At 43.9% G+C, this 17,394-nt stretch overlaps 2 protein-coding genes across 8 annotated transcripts; both read left to right on the top strand.

Moving 5' to 3' along the window:
• The first annotated feature begins 1,490 nt into the window (after positions 1–1,490).
• eif4h (eukaryotic translation initiation factor 4h) lies at positions 1,491–8,313 on the top strand. 6 transcript variants are annotated; one of them, XM_062472395.1, is made up of 8 exons: positions 1,491–1,648; positions 3,549–3,736; positions 3,824–3,888; positions 3,985–4,081; positions 5,385–5,486; positions 5,818–5,973; positions 6,165–6,280; positions 7,263–8,313. In XM_062472395.1, the coding sequence occupies exons 1-8, from the start codon at positions 1,584–1,586 to the stop codon at positions 7,272–7,274; spliced, it is 801 nt and encodes a 266-aa protein (XP_062328379.1). In that variant the 5' UTR covers positions 1,491–1,583; the 3' UTR covers positions 7,275–8,313. The 6 variants fall into 6 exon arrangements, with proteins under 6 accessions (XP_062328379.1, XP_062328380.1, XP_062328376.1 ...); XM_062472396.1 differs by lacking the exon at positions 7,263–8,313 and having other exon boundaries at positions 5,385–5,456; positions 6,165–6,510; XM_062472392.1 differs by lacking the exon at positions 7,263–8,313 and having other exon boundaries at positions 6,165–6,510.
• A 994-nt stretch (positions 8,314–9,307) lies between these two features.
• rffl (ring finger and FYVE-like domain containing E3 ubiquitin protein ligase) lies at positions 9,308–17,299 on the top strand. Of its 2 annotated transcripts, XM_062472731.1 has the most exons (7): positions 9,309–9,590; positions 11,082–11,267; positions 12,811–13,233; positions 13,401–13,502; positions 15,002–15,209; positions 15,443–15,469; positions 15,761–17,299. In XM_062472731.1, exons 2-7 carry the CDS (start codon positions 11,091–11,093, stop codon positions 15,940–15,942), a joined length of 1,119 nt encoding a protein of 372 aa, XP_062328715.1. In that variant the 5' UTR covers positions 9,309–9,590; positions 11,082–11,090; the 3' UTR covers positions 15,943–17,299. The 2 variants fall into 2 exon arrangements, with proteins under 2 accessions (XP_062328716.1, XP_062328715.1); XM_062472732.1 differs by lacking the exon at positions 13,401–13,502 and having other exon boundaries at positions 9,308–9,590.
• The last annotated feature ends 95 nt before the right edge of the window (positions 17,300–17,394 follow it).

Below are 17,394 nucleotides of genomic sequence, written 5' to 3'. Positions count from 1 at the left end.
TTGTGGACAGAGACAAGCAGGCTCCCCCCCCCACAGTTTCACCACTAGGACAATGTCCCCATTCAAATAGTGGAAAACAAAACACTAATCAATTAGTTTCAGTTGTTTCACTAATCTGTTATTCAGACTCTTTCCATAAATCATTTTGTGAAAGGGGGCTTCGTCATTTTTGTTATAATCCAAATCACCAGAGTGATCTTAATTACAGTATTATGTTGATTTGGAGTCGGCTAGTTGATTTCACACACAGTACAAAGATGACACCACCTATATGTCAGAATGAACAGCTGTTTAGATACACACCACAAACACAAGCCCCATAGCAAGGTTCTCCAATCCTGGGCCTCGATGGGCACACCTGTTTCAAATGAATGGGTCGTTATCCAGCTATGTGGAAGCCGGGTAATGACCATTTATTTGAATCAGGTGTGCTGGAGCAGGGAAACGTCTAAAACATGCAGGACAGCGGCTCTCGAGGACCAGGGTTGGCCACCCCTGCCCTATAGCAATGAGTGACTCAGAGGTGACTGCTCAAAGATATGAACTCAATCATGTGTGATTCACTACCAGTTATTTAAAGTACCTCCCACCTTTATCCATCCAGCAAAAGATTATATATTCATGTTTTATATGCATATTTTCCATTTTGTTGTACAATATGTACATTGCAGATATGTACACAACCAACACATTCACAAATAGAACATCAAGTGATGGTAGACAGATTCTGTATCTAATCTTGAATCTGATTGCATAAATCACAATCTCAAGAGCCTTGTTTTTGTCTGACGTTTTAAAACGAATTCTAATCAACCATTCAAGGGTGTTTTGTTTTCGTAGCATACTTAGAATCTAACTCACTTAGTTGCAGTCCCTTTCATTCTTGGCAGCTTGACAAGCACATAATTAGGACTGTATTGACAAAACCAGAATTATTGTAGCCTATTACAAGGTTAGGGTTGTCCTGTACATCACTGTGGACTATCATCTCCATCTAGTGGTTAATAGAATTACTTCTTATACCAAATCAAAAACGGTGATTACTTTTTCACCTGTTTTATTATGAAAAATGTAGGCTACGTTTGGAATCATTTAGTTTGTCCAGCACAGGATACGCTGTAGCCCAATAATACAGTTGTATAATATGTGTACAAATTATAAGGTTGTAATAACTAAGATTGGTTATATAAAGACCACCAACATTTGAGTAAACGGTTTGCAGAGGCGTGAATATTATCAATAAAATACTTGCATCTTTTGTCTTGAATTTCAAGACACCGTGGAGCTGATTCAAACGCCAATAATAGCATACTGCAAAGTAAAATTAGAATACATGTAATGACAAGCATAAGGCCTGCTAAATATAAAGAGCTAGTCCATTTCGTGTCATTTGAAACAAGAAATGATAAAAGGTTCAAAGAATAAAAAACGATTAATTAAATTATTAACTTCGTCTTTGCCTTCATGTCAACCACCATCTGCACAATAGCTCAGGCACTGAAAAGACAACTACTTCAGCATCAGCAACTATATTGAAGGTCCTTCTTCCCCCTACCGCTTTCTCCTGGACAGCAGTCACGGCAATGGCGGATTACGATAACTACGATGACAGGGATCGGGCTTACGGTAGCTTTGGTGGAGGCCGTGGGTGAGTAAATGCCTCTGCATTTTGAGGGTGTAAGTGTTGGAATGGGACCATGCAAAAAATAAATATTGTGTCTCACGAATGTGAAAGCGTGTTTGAATTACTGTGCAAAGGTAGGCCTGTGTGAACCAATCCAGACAGGCTGTACCTTTTTAGCTGCGCTAGCAAGTAACCAGGCTTTTAGCCGCTTATATGAATGGAAGACGGGGTTGAGGGCGTGGAAAACTCGTGGATTGGTAATGCATAGCTAGCTGCTGCCTAGCCACAGCAAGACCTTTGAGCATGAGGTTTTTCATTGCGGAACGCATGCTACTTATTATTAGTCAGAGTTATGCAGTACACACCGTGAACAAATATATTACAACCTATCGACACGCATGACGAGTTAATTAATCTTGCCAGCATGGCACTTGGCGCCAGCGTTCCTAAAAAAACATCCCACATGGACTGCATGTTGTGCTAGTAGTCAGCAACAGTCGTCTGTGCGGAATGGCCGACCGTCTAAGCAAGCTAGCTCGCTATTTTAGCTACAGCAACTACTAGCGCGTGATGGTGTGAACCTGCAACATTCCTCAATGCTGTAACTGCATATAGCTAGCTAATCACTGCATATGTCGGTTTAAGAAGGGCAATGAATTGATTAGTAAATCAGTCCCCTAAAAACAATCTAGCTGGCGATTGGTATCGCAAAGCAATAAACAAGTCAGTCTTTAGGTAGCTAACTAGCATTTGGGCCCTGTCTGTCTCGCCTCCATTATTCATCACGTACAGTCAGAGCAAGTAAAAGGAACACTCTAATTTCATAACACTAGCACACAATTAGTCATATATGCATTTGCGTTCTGTGCCCGATTGACACTCAATTGGCGTTTCATACCTTCTTGCTATTAACTACATTATCTCGTAACTAATTGCACCTAAGCGTTTATGCCACGCTTTCAAGGCGAAGTCTTTTAATCAGAATTGCCCAACACATGAAGTTGAAGAGGAATCCAGTTAATAAAGCTGGAAAATTTAACTGTAAAACAATGCAATGACCCACGTCATCCAACTGATTAGATCAAAACATTTGGGGATGCGACATAAGGTTCGTGACCATGACATGTTTATCACATCCCGACCGTTGGCTCCAAGAGAACGTTAGTCAAGTTTCCCAGTCTAGATAGAAAACTTGTCTCAAAACTAGCAGCTTGGAAAGACTGTGACCAACCGATCCTCCAAGCTACAGGAAATTCTGAGCCAAGTCTATCTTCAGAATATGCCTTGTGGTCGTCCAGTTTGGTTTGACTCCAAAGGAATGCTGGGGGTATGCTCTACCCCATCTGCATTTCTCTCAGCCCTGTCTTCAGGTTTGAGTGGCGCTGCCAGCAAGGGAGCCTCATTGGCTTTTGGAACCACCTCACCATTCCCAATATGTAGTGGTGACAAGAGCCATGTAAAGAGAACATGTTTTCTCTTTCCATGGCTCTGGTGGCGGCGTCTCCATCTGAAAAAGACTAAACATGGCATACGGGTTGTACTAGATCACTTATTTTGCTTACACCTTAGGACTTTGCAATGTTTTGTGAAGTATCAACTTCCTGGTATCTTCTATATAAGACTTTGGCCTACTTGCATCATAAAATTCATATTTAGATTAGACATGTTATGTACATGATATGAAGAGTACAAAAGAATTTAGCTCTTATGCTAAGTACAAAGTAAACTAGTATCCATCTAATCCTTTGGTCTGAGAATTCCTTGAAGAGTAATCATCTTGTGATTGTTGGTGTGAATTCAAATTACCTGTCCACTTGTCTGACATAAGGCATAACTATCTTATCTAAGATATCTTATATGAACATAGTACTATCATTCTAGGTCGGTTGTCTGCACTCTCTCATGTGGGGTTTGTTTTCCCCAGACCCAGAGGGGGCGGCGGATCTGGTGGACCCCGAAGGCAGAAGGAACTGCCCACAGAGCCCCCCTACACAGCATATGTCGGCAACCTGCCCTTCAACACTGTACAAGGAGACATAGACGCGATTTTCAAAGACCTTAACGTCAGGAGTGTCCGACTAGTCAGAGACAAAGAAACAGACAAGTTTAAAGGTGAGAACCTTCATGTTAAGTGCTTGAGGCTTAATCATATACTGTTAATGGTATATTTCTAAGTGTGAATCTTTTTTACCCCTTTAGGTTTTTGTTATGTAGAGTTCGATGACTTGGAATCCCTAAAAGAGGCTTTGACGTATGATGGTGCTGTGAGTACCTATAATATGCTATTGTATTTAAATATAACTTTGTTTTATTATTTTTTTCAATTAAACAAATATGTTATCTTTTGATTTTGTTACCAGCTGCTTGGAGACCGGTCACTCAGAGTTGACATAGCTGAAGGCCGAAAGCAAGAGAGGGGTGGCGGAGGAGGGTTTGGCTTCAGGAAAGATGATCGAGGTACCTGTTCCACTTTAATTGTCCACTCTGCCTTTCAACTTTCTATAAACTATTGCATACATACATGTTATTCAGTCATACTCAAATCCAAGGCTGTAATTAAGCAATATTTACACTAGTTATCATTTTACATGAGCTTTATTGCCTTCAAGATTTGTGTAGTATGAAGTCATGATATCTAATTCTTACATTCATGACCAGTAAAGCTATCAAAATCAGAATTGTGTTTATTCGCCAAGTAAGTGTTCACAAACAAGGCATTTACTGTGGAGGGCAGGTGCATACAGTTAACATATAATAAACATATTGAATCTTAAAATGCCTTACATTTAGCCACAGACTTGGAACTGAGAATACAAGGAATGCCATTATTCATCCATTCATACTACATCTTAACTATGACTCTCTCTTTGTGTGTTTGCTGAGTTGTCTTGCTTACGCTGTATACCTAGCTAGAAAAATATTTCCCCCTAATTTGTCTGTATTCTGTAAACTACAAACAACAGGTTTTTCAATAATTAAGATTCCATACAGGTGTATGAGATCTTCTAATGGTAATTTTAATTAGTTTGTAAACCCTTACACATGCCCAATAAACTGATTTAGTCAGTGTGTATCCTCTTTTAGATAAAACGGCTTATCTATGCCAATTACATTTTCTTTAGAGGCACTTAAAGTTGCTTTATCACACTTCGTCATTAAGTTCACCCTTTCAGTTTTCACTCGTTTAGTTTGAAGTACTATTCTGGGCTTCTCAGTACCATCTAAGCTAAAACATTTTCAGCAAGCACACAAACACATCTAGTTCCTTAGCCCTTCACCAACAAGATCCATCCTCGTGCTTTCTCTCCTTTTCCCTCTAGTGCTTTTGAGCTCTTTTCTTTTTACCTCAACAACTTCTTACCTTCAGATGTAACTTTTCCCAAAGCCGCCGGTCCTTTTCTCTACTTCTAGGAAAAGAGGACTTCTAGCAGCAGAGGCTTTCGCTGTAGTACTACTAACCCTCTGCATGAACCTGTCTTCGCTATCCCTTGGTCCCTAGCTGGAGGCGGCCTGGCCTCTAACCCCGCCATCATTTACATTTAGTCATTTAGCAGAAGCTCTTATCCAGAGCAACTTGCAGTAAGTACAGGGACATTCCCCCAAGGCAAGTAGGGTGACGTTCCTTGCCCAAGGACACAACGTCATTTGGAACGGCCAGGAATCGAACCGCCAACCTTCTGATTACTAGCCCGATTCCCTAACCCCTCAGCCATCTGACCCCGTGTCAGCCTGTGTTAAATTCAGCCCTGTCCCCTCACAGGCCGTGGCGGCACTCGCGGTGGTCCCAGAGGAGGGCGCGATTCCAGAGATGACTTCGATCATTCTGGAGGAGGTGCGATGAGTGATGAGTCAAGCAGTGCAGGTTGTAGAGTAATCCACTGGGGGAAAACAAAAAATTCACTGTGTTCTCTTGTAATGTAAATCGTACTGTCAAAATCGTCTGGCTTCTAATGGTATGTGCAGTAGGCATGTGACGTTTCCCCCCTCCCCCTCAGGTCTACACAGATTCTGCACAGAGGGTTGTTGTTTTCTCTCTGTCATCCTCCCCCTCGTAACCATTACAGGAGCTTCACCTCATCCTCATTAGTCGCGTTGCAGGACTGCTCCAGGTGTGGGGACAAGGACGGGTGTTTAATCCAGGACTTGCTAACTTCCGTTTCCTGCCGTACGTTTCTGTGTGTACGTACATACAGGATACAGAGACGACGACTACATGGGAGGGAGGGGTCGAGGAGGTGGTCGCCCTAGCGACAGAAGGGGAGCTGGCGGCGGCGGCGGTGGCGGAATGGGACGTTACAGAGATGGACCACCTCGCGGGGGCCAGACAGACTTCAGAGAACCCTCTGACGGTGGCACAATCTTTCCCTTTTTTTTTGTCCTCTTAGCACTAGGCTCAGGTTCATCTTAGCCCCAAAAGTCAGATGAGGCATCTCGCTTCTAGAACGTTGAGATTTTAACATGCCTGACTGCCCATTTTTACAGCGCTAAGCTTTTGGTTGTTGACTCATCATTTGTGTCGTTGTCGTATTTCTCTCCGCAGAGGAAAGGGCACAGAGACCGAGGCTACAGCTGAAGCCACGCACAGTGGCTGCCCCTCTAAACCAAGTCGCCAACCCCAACTCTGCCATATTTGGTGGAGCAAAGCCGAGGGAGGAGGTAATTCCCAAAGACCAACCCTAAGAGACTGTGGCCAGGTCTTGGAGCAGGGGAGGGGAGGACAGGGACAATGTTAAAAACGAACAATGCCAACGGAACACGATAAGGCTTCCGTTAGCATTCCTTCCTGACAGTCGAGCAGAAAAGACCTCTCTTCCTCCCGAGTTCAGTTTGAGCAAAATATTTATTCAAGAAGGAATAAAAGTCCAGAAATACACCACATACACTCTTTGAGAAATGATACAACACACCTGCACACTTACACATACGAGCAGCTTGTGAATGCATGTCAAACTGTTAAAATGGTTTTTACGTACACCTCTGCTTCCATGTGATTAGTGCCTGCTTTTGTCCTGTAGTTCTGTTGGGGGAACAGTCATTCACATGTTGGTGCAGTAAAAGAGACATTTCAGCTACAACAACAACAAATCCCAAATACATTTTAGATTTAGATTTGTGTTGTATGATTGACCATATTTTAGACGCTTGCATTGTATTGATATGGAATTGCCCCTCTGCTTCAATCTGCGGAGGCATAATTGATCACCAATGAAGTTGGAAATAGTGAACTTTTCTCTGATGCTTGTGTGGTTAGCGTCAGGTACTTAACCCACTGAGCTGCTTCTTAATGAGGCTGAGAATTATGGGTTATTGCACCCTCATTGTCTTAAGAGAATGTTCCAGATCCTTCCGCCCCTCCTGCTCCACACACCGCTTGTTTAGAAGGTTGTTTCTTTTATAATTTGAGCCCTCCAACGTCATGATTGGCGTGCCAAGATGCATTCTAGTTATATTGTATAGTTTTCTGAAAAAAGTGCAAAATATCAAACTATTTTCAGTGGAGACGTTACCTATTGTGTCTATCCAATTCCAGTGTAGGATTAGTTTGATTTCTTGTCAAGTCGTTTGTGAAATCCCAGCATTTTGAACCTATCTAACAGTTTGTTTTTTTTTCTTGTTTTTTTTCCCCCTGTTCTTAAAGAGTGCAGAATAACTGCATTATTCTGGAAGGCTACACTGGATCGACTGGCTTTGTTCCCCAAAAATCTTTCAAAGACTTCTTCCAAAGAAAACTGGTGGAGTCAGGCACTGGGTTCCTCACTGCTCACTAACATACAGCAGCATCTAATTGGGTAAAGAGCAATTGGACCCAAGGTTGCCATGAGGGGCGGGGCATAGGCATATGTGAACCTGACCCATACAACACATCAAAAGGAACTCTGGACAGTGGCTTCAGTTTGATTCTGTTGCCTTTGGGTAAGGAAGTTGATGTGTAATGATCTTACCTTTCCAAAGGCAATCGTTTTGTGTTCACCAATGATTCGCCGTTTTAGACATTGCCGTTAAGGCTGCTGTTTTGGTCTTTTTTATATATTTTCCTGCTAAATTTCTGCTCTTTGTGAAATGATTATCATTTCATAATCAAAGTTCCACTGTCTTAAAATATTAAATGATTACAATGCCAAGAAAAAAACAGAACCGTTATTGTTGTCTGTGTAATTTTGGAACCCAATTTTGAAAGATTTTTGATCTTAGTCTGTTGAATCCATGCGAAATGGCTTTCTGTAATAATGGAGTATCTAGAAGAGCAAATAAATGCTCACTTGATTAAATCAAAACATGGTTTAGGTAATGCTACAGTCGTTGTCTTGCAAAGTTCTTCCACAGCTTGACAGTTAATGCATTTTATCCAAAACAGAATGGATCACTTAAACCACTGCAAAATGTAAAAATTTTAACATAGGAAATGTGCTGGAAAAAAAACAGAAAAAAAAACAAAAAGATTCAACTGCTCTCATTTGTCCGACGGAAACTCAGCTAAGATGTGCTGTAGTTTGCCTACTCGTAGATCAAGTGTAGATTGCTTTTGAGAATTTGTGTGTTGCAACCATTTTTATTTACATTTTACTGGATATGAAATTGAGAAAGTGATACTTTTTCTTACTGTACTATAGAAGGATCAGCTGTTTTTATTATTTTTTTGGTTCATTTTTCCTACACTGTTTGGCAATAAAATGTATCATCTTACATTATTTCTTAAGAATCTGTTTAAATTTTGGGAGGGGTGAGTGAGGTGAGGCATTGGAGAACTTCTTAACAATATTTAGTTAAGATGAAGAACTTGTCAGTTGTCAATTTAGAAATAACTCTCCCCAAGACTCTTCTTTTTGCCAGTGGGGAATTAAAATCTGATCTCTACCAACGGCACATGCAACTTAAAGGAGATCTTTTCCAAAAGCATGCAGTGAACCTTGTTCCCAACTCCAGTGCTTTCCCCTCAAGATTTCTATTTTGCTAAATAATGCAGAGGATGATGTTAAATGCCATTGGGGACAGCATACTATGCACCGGAGACCACAGTAGCTCGACATGCAGGGATGGATCACCGGGAAAAAGATTGGGCCAAGTTGAGTAATCATGTTTCTGTGGATTTCAGTCGGGGTGGTTTAGAAATGGTTAATCTGTGTCCAGGTAACCGACCCACTGGATCTATTCATTTTTTTTTCTGCAAGAGTATGAAAATCAGGCTGAAGAAGTTGTCATTCTGAACCAAGAGTTGGCTTTGCTATGAGCTGGTGTGTATTGAGGGCAGGTGCTTCAGGTGGAATTCATGTCCGTATGACCATCACAGGATTTGGTATTTTGGTATTTAATCTTTTGAATAAAACAACTTAATTGAATTATTGCCTCTGTTGCTGCTCAAATTTAGAGCCTTTTTTTATTAGATGACGGTACCAGTATGAAAAGTTTTGCATGAAGAAAAAACATTGCGTTCACATTTAATCCTGAGCAACGGTTAAAAAGATTGAGTATTAGGCCATTGTGTTGACCATATTTGTCAATAAATCTTCGCTCCAAAGTCAAATCATGTTTTGGTGTGTGTACAACATATTACATAGTTTGTTACTAACAAAATATTTTGCACGTCAATCTCACCTGCTACTGTAGGTGAACCAATAGGGAATCACTTCACTCCAGCAGAGGACGCTACAATACTGGTTTTCGTCAGAAACTTGTCTAGTGATTTAAAACTTCTCGAGGCAACATTTCAAGTTGAACAATTAACGAACTGACTGACTACCGACGCCAGAGGGAGGCTGGGGGAGTGTCGAATGTCACCGGGAGTCCAATTCTTCCTGTTTCGTTTCTGATCAAACTTATTTGCTTTGTACCAGTCAGAATACCAGTGAGAACAAAGTTGAATAGGTTGTCAGCCAGCCATCTGAAGAGTTGTGGGAAACTTTCTGTGCTGCTCGACAGAGGCTGGCACGCTCTGGCTGTTGTGCCTTGCCTGGCTGACCGTTTCAAGGTAAGCTAACATAGCGCTGCTAGTCCTGCTAGCTCCTCAGCTTTCGAGCTGTTTGACAACTTTTCTAGCTAGTTAGCACATTGTTATTAGCTTAGTTATTAGGCTAGTTCCTTTAAAATACATAGGTTCTTAGGGGGCGTTACTCGACTAGAGGTTAACTACATTGTCTGTTGTTTTGGTATACATAATGTTTTTATGATAGCTACTAGTATAAATAATGTTTTTATGATAGCTACTAGTTAAAGTAATTGCTAGTTAGCTAGCATACATCATCATAGCTAGTGCTAACGAGCTGGACTAGCAAGAACGAGTGAATGACATTAGCGCTACGCTAAACTACAGTAGACTAGCCCAAGACTACCTAAGTTAGTATGTGATTGTACAATTCTCATAAAAGTCGTAAGATAATTAGTTGTGCCAGTAGTCATCATACTCTCTCTAGTGGGAAGTTTAGGCAGAAATTGTTTTAACCATTTCAGTTGAATGAATCCACACTGAAGACCACACTAATCAGTGTCCTAAACTGCCTTTAAATCCTTCTCATCTGTCCATACCAAACCTGGAGTGTAAATCCACACATTTCTTACCCACTTATTTTTTTAGTTATAAAAGTAGTTTTTAGAGACGAAAGATAATCCAGATGGGGCTATCAGATAAACTGGAGTGAGAAAGACCTTAAATGCCTGAGGCACTCTGTCACTTTCCCCTCAGCTGTTTTCTGTATCCACTGACCTGTTGTAGTCTGGTGGGATGCATGGCCTTAGCAGCTGTTGCTGTGGAAGAGCTTGGTGACCTAACTGTCTGTTCTGCCTAGTTTTGGTCTCCATGACAGCACAGGTCTCTAATGCAAACAACCACCTGTGTATTACATTTGTATTCTACCGCTGAAGACAGGTCTTACATGGGATTCATTGTTTTACCAAAGTCCACGTTAATGGAAAATGTGGGTAGGAAAGTTAATTTACAGTAGATTAAACAGATGTCCAACATTGCATATGGACAATGTTAGCCTCATTTGTGATTTCCTCTACTTATTAATAACTGCATGCAGTAATAAAATGAGTCACACATTGAGGTAAGACAAGGTTACTGGTTGGAAATGGTCAGAAATGTGTCTGAACTGGCAGTAGGCCTAGGCCAGCTATCTTCCCCAGTAGGTAAATAGGAAGATAGGGTGTCACAGTACTGAGAGCTGTGTGACTAGCCTCCTGCAGCTGAGACGGCACACAGGCCGTGAATTAATGATAGGAGCCCTGTTTCTGTGTCCTAAGGCCAGATACCTGCTCTCCTAGCTGGGAGCATAATCACTGTGGATCCCATTTCAGTGTCCTTGATTGAGCCCCAATAATGTAAACATTAAACCTACATTGATGTGCGGTTAGCTAAGCCCTTTCAACTCCTGTCTCTCAACCATCTTACTGTACATTCCCAGTGTTTTCCCCGTTCCCCTCCCCCCCCCCCTCCTCTCCACACTCCTCACTGCGTCCCCAGGTGAGGAATATGTTGGCGTCCTGCTGCAACTGGTTCTGTCTGGACGCCGCCACCGTGGAGGATACCAACAGCAGCACTCGCCACCAGGCCTACACAAACTCAGGCTACAGCAGCCACCCCTCTCCCCCGCTTGCGGACCCCACGTGCAAGGCCTGCGGAGGCCGCTTCGACACCCCAGCCAGGAAGGTACAGAGGGACTAACGTATAGGGGAGTCAGATGGCTGAGCGGTGAGGGAGTTGGGCTAGTAATCTGAAGGTTGCCAGTTCGATTCCCGGTCATGCCAACTGACGTTGTGTCCTTGGGCAAGGCACTTCACCCTACTTGCCTCGGGGGAATGTCCCTGTACTTACTGTAAGTCGCTCTGGATAAGAGCGTCTGCTAAATGACTAAATGTAAATGTAAATGTATAGAATAGTCCCACAAACACTGAATTTTCCACTCATATACCAGCCCATTGTGAAACTGAACAGGCACAAGGGCCAGAACTGAATGAAACATATCTAAACTAATGTATCTTAGGTGTTTAGTATGTTTGATCAAGCCTACTGACGGAACGTGCTCTAAAGAAATCAAACTTCAGCTGTCAGTTACCATTCATAGCAATGTAGTAACACACTGCTTTGAAGTTAAAAAAGATTTTATTTTAACTGCATCCTTGATAATGAAAATGTAACTAAATTACTAGTTTACCACTCCTGGGGTCTGTATTACTTTACAGTGAGAGAGATATATACAGTACCAGTCAAAAGTTTGGACAGAACATGGGAAAATGTGTCCAAACATTTGACTGGTACTGTATATCGTGAATTTATTTCACATGAAGTGACATGTTTTTGAAACTTAGAAGCACGTAGGCATAAACAAGCTGATGCTTTCATCATCAGTTCCCCGACGTGTTGTCTGACCAGGTGACGTCGTGCTTTGTGAAGCCATAGCTCAACATGACAGGATGCTCTGTGGACGTGGGCTCACCAGGGAAACCATGAGTGAAAGGCCTGGAGCCGGGCTCACATACCTGGTGTCAATATCACACCCTGTTGTTCCATAGTCCTATCAAACATCAGGTTTTCAACGTCTGCTATTTAACACATTCTACTGTTGCAACTGAAGGCCACTTGGCGAGGGGTACTTTTCAAAAGCCTTAAAAAAAAATAAAAAAATTCATCACAATAAGTAGTTCTTTCCCAGTTAGGATTACATTTCGCTACAAGAGCCAGACCTGAATGTAGCCTGTTGTCAAGGCCTCTCAGTGGCCGTCACAGCCGTGTCTACGCCTTGAAAAGGAATGTGGTATGTTCATTGGTCTGCGTTGTACCGACATGCGTCAGAGCTTGTCAGCCCAAAAAACGATGCTTGTTCTGCTCTAGCCTCTGCTATTCTAGTTATTCCCCCCCCCCCCCCCCCGTACAACCTTGTTTACACTCCCCCTTCCTCTCCTTTGTATAGCCGGACTCATACAGCCAACTCAGGCTTGCTCGATGATTATTCCAGCTGGATTTGTGTCTGTCTAAAGGACATTCTGTGTTCCCTTTGGCCTGGCTCTCCATAGCACTGAACCTGAGCTTACTGTCTTAGAGGGTTTTGGTCTGATCTTAGTCTTGCACACCTGGTTTGGTTTATTTGCTGTTTGATGAGATTCAGATGATTCAAATGGTGTTGGAGTGAAAACCTGCAAGATACCTGCTCTCAGAGCAAGCCTGCACGCTAACCTGTCCTGCTCCCTAACAGCATGTCTGCATGGACTGTAAGAAGACCTACTGCGCTAGGTGTTCGGCCCAGCTAGAACCTCGACCGCGGCTGTGCCACACCTGCCAGCGTTTCCATGGCACCCTGTTCGAGCGCACGGAGCTGATGAAGTTGAAGGTGAAGGACCTGCGCGACTACCTCCACCTGCACGAGGTGTCCACGCAGATGTGCCGCGAGAAGGAGGAGCTGGTGGAGCTGGTCCTGGGCCAGCAGACGCCGCCTCTGCCCGACAACACGGGACCCCAGACCCCAGCTCCAGCCTCCACGACACAGCAACAACCCGCTCCGGTTCCTGCTCCCATCACCACGGCACCCATCACCACGGCACCCGTCACCACAGCACCCTCCACTCACGCCGACCTCCCGGAGCCCGCCCACCAGCCACAGGCCCAGGAGGACAATGTGGTGAGTCTCCTGCAGACTTGCTTGACCTGTCATGCTGCAGCCTCCTAAGCACGTACCATTTGTTCCCCACATTTCCTGTGTTGCATGCTCAGTAACAAGCCCCCCCCCCCCCGGCGGTGCATGGACGTGCTGCTAACTGTGTGGGTGTATTGGGCCTCTGCTTGTAGACTCCAGCGTCGGTGTCGGTGAGCTCTGGTCCTGAGGAGACACCAGACACTGAGGCAGACACTGAGGCAGACACAGAGCTGCAGGCAGAACAAGAGCAGCAGGTACAGCCTGGTTCTCCCCACCCTGCCTCCACCTAGTCCTGCTGGGCTGGACCCAGCACTGTCCTGGGCCCAGCACTGTCCTGGGCCCAGCACTGTCCTGGACCCAGCACTGTCCTGGACTCAGCACTGTCCTGGGCCCAGCACTGTCCTGGGCCCAGCACTGTCCTGGACCCAGCACTGTCCTGGGCCCAGCACTGTCCTGGGCCCAGCACTGTCCTGGACCCAGCACTGTCCTGGACTCAGCACTGTCCTGGACTCAGCACTGTCCTGGACCCAGCACTGTCCTGGACCCAGCACTGTCCTGGACCCAGCACTGTCCTGGGCTCAGGTCGTTTCCTGAGATCTAGAACCAGACTTTTCACTGAGTGTTTTACCGAGCAGACTCGACAGCTGGATGAAGTTTAGTTTCTGTTTCCAACAATGCGGACTTGGGCAAATGTGTCTGCTTGCCAGTACTTGTTTGTTGTTGGTTGATACGTGGTGGCGTTCTTGTTAACTAAGTGTTTTTGTTGGTGCTGAACATTTTGTCTTTGTTGACTGAACCATGTGACGTTTTGTGTCCCTTCTTCAGGACATTGGGAATGAATGGGTTACATTTATTTCAGGAATATGGGTATTAATTGTGTTAACAGTCCATGGTGTGTATGCCATAGACCTACTATAATCTGTTCAACAACGCTTCCAGTTATTTAGCAAGTTTGTGCCATAAATGTAAAATTATTATCCCAACGGAGGATAACTTTAGTTCCATTTCTACTGGGAATGCCTCACGTCTTGTAACCAGCCGAGTAAAGGACCATGTTACATGTTAAAAAGAGTAGATCTATACGTCAACTGCTCCTACAGGTTGGTTGGGGTGATGTGGGTCCCTCTCTGGGTCTGTTTGTGCCTGGACCTGTTCCCCATTGTCTAGCTGTGTTTTGTTGTGATGGCTGGATTGCCATTTCTGCACGGTGGGTTCTATTATTCACCTGTCAGAATGTTCTCCTCGTAGCTGAGCAGTGGGGCTATTCTCATCTCCAGTGACGAGTATCAGAGCTGGCATGGCATGTGGCTCTTCGTTCCTCAGATTCCTCATTGTGCTGTGAAAACTGTGTGACCTCAGACCAAGTCAGTAGCTGACAAATCAATCTAACACGATCGGTTGGCTTGACCGCCAACCGAAACAGCTGCTGTCCGTCATGCTGACACACACACACACACACACATCTCCTATCAGGAGTGGTTGAATTGTATCTCCATGTCTGTGTTTCTATAGTCTTGAGGTCTGGAGTTTCAAATGTATCTTGACCTGTGATCCCTCTCTCTCTCTGTCTCTCTCGCTCTCTCTCTCTGTCTCTCTCGCTCTCTGTCTCTCTCTCTCTGTCTCTCTCTCTCGCTCTCTCTCTCTGTCTCTCTCTCTCTCTCTCTCTCTGTCTCTGTCTCTCTCTCTCCCTCTGTCTCTCTCTCGCTCTCTCTCTCTTTCTCTCTCTGTCTCTCTCTGTCTCTCTCTCGCTCAGTCGGACACGGAGGAGGTGCTGGCGCCTGGCCGCCGGGCTTCCCTGTCTGACCTGGCCTCGGCGGAGGACATCGAGGCCCTGAGCGTCCGACAGCTCAAGGAGATCCTGGCTCGCAACTTTGTCAACTACAAGGGCTGCTGTGAGAAGTGGGAGCTGATGGAGAGGGTGACGCGCCTCTACCACGACCAGAAGGACCTCCAGAACATGGGTAGGAAGTAGGGGTGGGAAGCTGTTGGTCCCTCACGAGCCTGGGGGGAGTGGGAGTAGTCGACTCCAGCTCTCTGGAGATGCCTCTCGTACATCAGCAGAGAGTCATTCATTAGACCTGAACATGATACACTGCAGTACTACAATGCTTGAATACACCATACAGGTTGTGGTAGGCCATGTTTCAAATGCTTGAAAGCTAAAAGTTGATTTTGTTTTCTCCTTCTCGTCCAGTTTCGAATACCATTGACGGTACTGGTGGTGAGTGTCTCTTTTTCTCTCCTTCATGCGATGCCAGGATGAAAGTTGACACTCTTTCCAGGGTGATCTCAATCGTTAGGCATGAGGCGGGTGCACAATTGCAGTATCCCTGACCGCACATGCTAGACTCGCATCAGGAACAATCTGAATTAGAATTCAGATTCATCCCACACTGTCGAATGTTTTGACCCATTAACACATTGTGTGTGTGTGTGTACACACACAGTATGTACTGAATAGAAGTGTCCCCTGAGTGAAACAACCTAAGGGTCCTTCCGTCTTGCTCCCCAGACCCCAGCACCACCCCTGGCATGGAAGACAGCCTGTGTAAGATCTGCATGGACTCTCCTATCGACTGTGTCCTGCTGGAGTGTGGTCACATGGTCACCTGCACCAAGTGCGGCAAGCGCATGAACGAGTGCCCCATCTGCAGGCAGTATGTGGTGCGTGCCGTGCACGTGTTCAGATCCTGAGCGGGCCGGGACCTGCTCAAGCCTTCATCTCCCCAGACACTCCAGCGCCCCCCCCCCCCTTTCCTTTACTGCTCCCTGCTGGATGACCACAGAGACTGAACTCGACCCCCCCCCCCCCCCCTCCTCTTTTCTGCCAATAAACCACACAAGCCCCATGACTGGAAAACTGAACTACTTTTAATGACTGGACTGTCCAAGGTGAGCCACGCACATAATTCCCTTTAAATCATATGATAAGTTGCAAGCAATACTATGTTTTTGGGATCTTTTTAAAGCGAAAGAGAAAGCTCTTCAACAGTCATGGGATGTTTGGGCCTAGTGCTGTCATTGCTGCAAATCAAGCCTTAAAAGTCTGTCCTAGTGAATACATGCAGGGAAACTCTTCCATAATGACTGTGATCACACAGTGTACTAGTAGGGGTTACAGCATCCAATGTATTATATTGGTTTTAGAAATCACTTAACAGTAACTATCAGCTCAAGGCTCATCTCTTTAGTAAAACTGAATGTATGTCAAAACAATGTTCAGTTAATCTGTGTTTTGCCCCTATCTAGTTGCACTGGAGCGTCTGTTTTAACATAAAACTGCTTTGTATCCAAGCTGGTTAATCAAGAAAAACTGTAAACCGAGAATGTCACCGCACATTGGTCAAATATGAGTCTGTAGTTAACACAAAAGGACTTAACTTTTCACAATGAAATTTACCACCTTCCAACACTGTGTCTGATAAGACATCCGTGTTGACGAATGGTGTTTGCTTGGCTAGATAACCATGCTTGGGAGGCCTAACTGACGAGTGAGTCATTGTTTATATGAGGGTAAAAACGGCCTGTGAAAATACTTGTTTGTGCTCTGTATGTTTTCTGTCGTGATACTTTGCATCAGAGACTTCTACGTGACTGCATTGCACTAACCATTAGAGAGAAGGAAGCTGTGTTCTGTGTCGAGTCATCAAGGAGGGTCGAATGAAAATGTGTGCGTTCACTGGCATGTTCTGCACAGTAAAAAGAGGCAGACCTTTTCATCTTTTTTTATCAAAGGAGAGGACTTCTAATGTTTAATTAGTATGGACTCTGGTTTATTTGAGTTCTAGATTGCAATTTGTTGCTGTTTTTCCTCAATATATTTTTAATGACTGAAGTTTTGTAACTAGTTACTAAATATAATTACACTTATGGACCCAGAATTTATATATGATACTGTTCTCTCTATTTTTATATAATCTGATATAAACAGAATATTGAGCCAAATCTGTCTTTAAGATTTTCTAAAAGATTCTTTCAAATGAATAAAAAGAAAAACTACCAAATGTTTTCTTGTGTGCATTCTACTGACCTTTTTATGATAAATATATTTCTAAAAAGGTTTTTGAACAATGCCTCCTTTTTTATTTCTGTTTTGATACTCATTGTTCTTGAATCTTGTTTATTCAATTCAGGATAACTGGTTTT

Source organism: Osmerus eperlanus, chromosome 11 (assembly GCF_963692335.1).
Source record: "Osmerus eperlanus chromosome 11, fOsmEpe2.1, whole genome shotgun sequence".
NCBI lineage: Eukaryota > Metazoa > Chordata > Actinopteri > Osmeriformes > Osmeridae > Osmerus > Osmerus eperlanus.
This window is presented reverse-complemented; position numbering and strand designations above follow the sequence as displayed.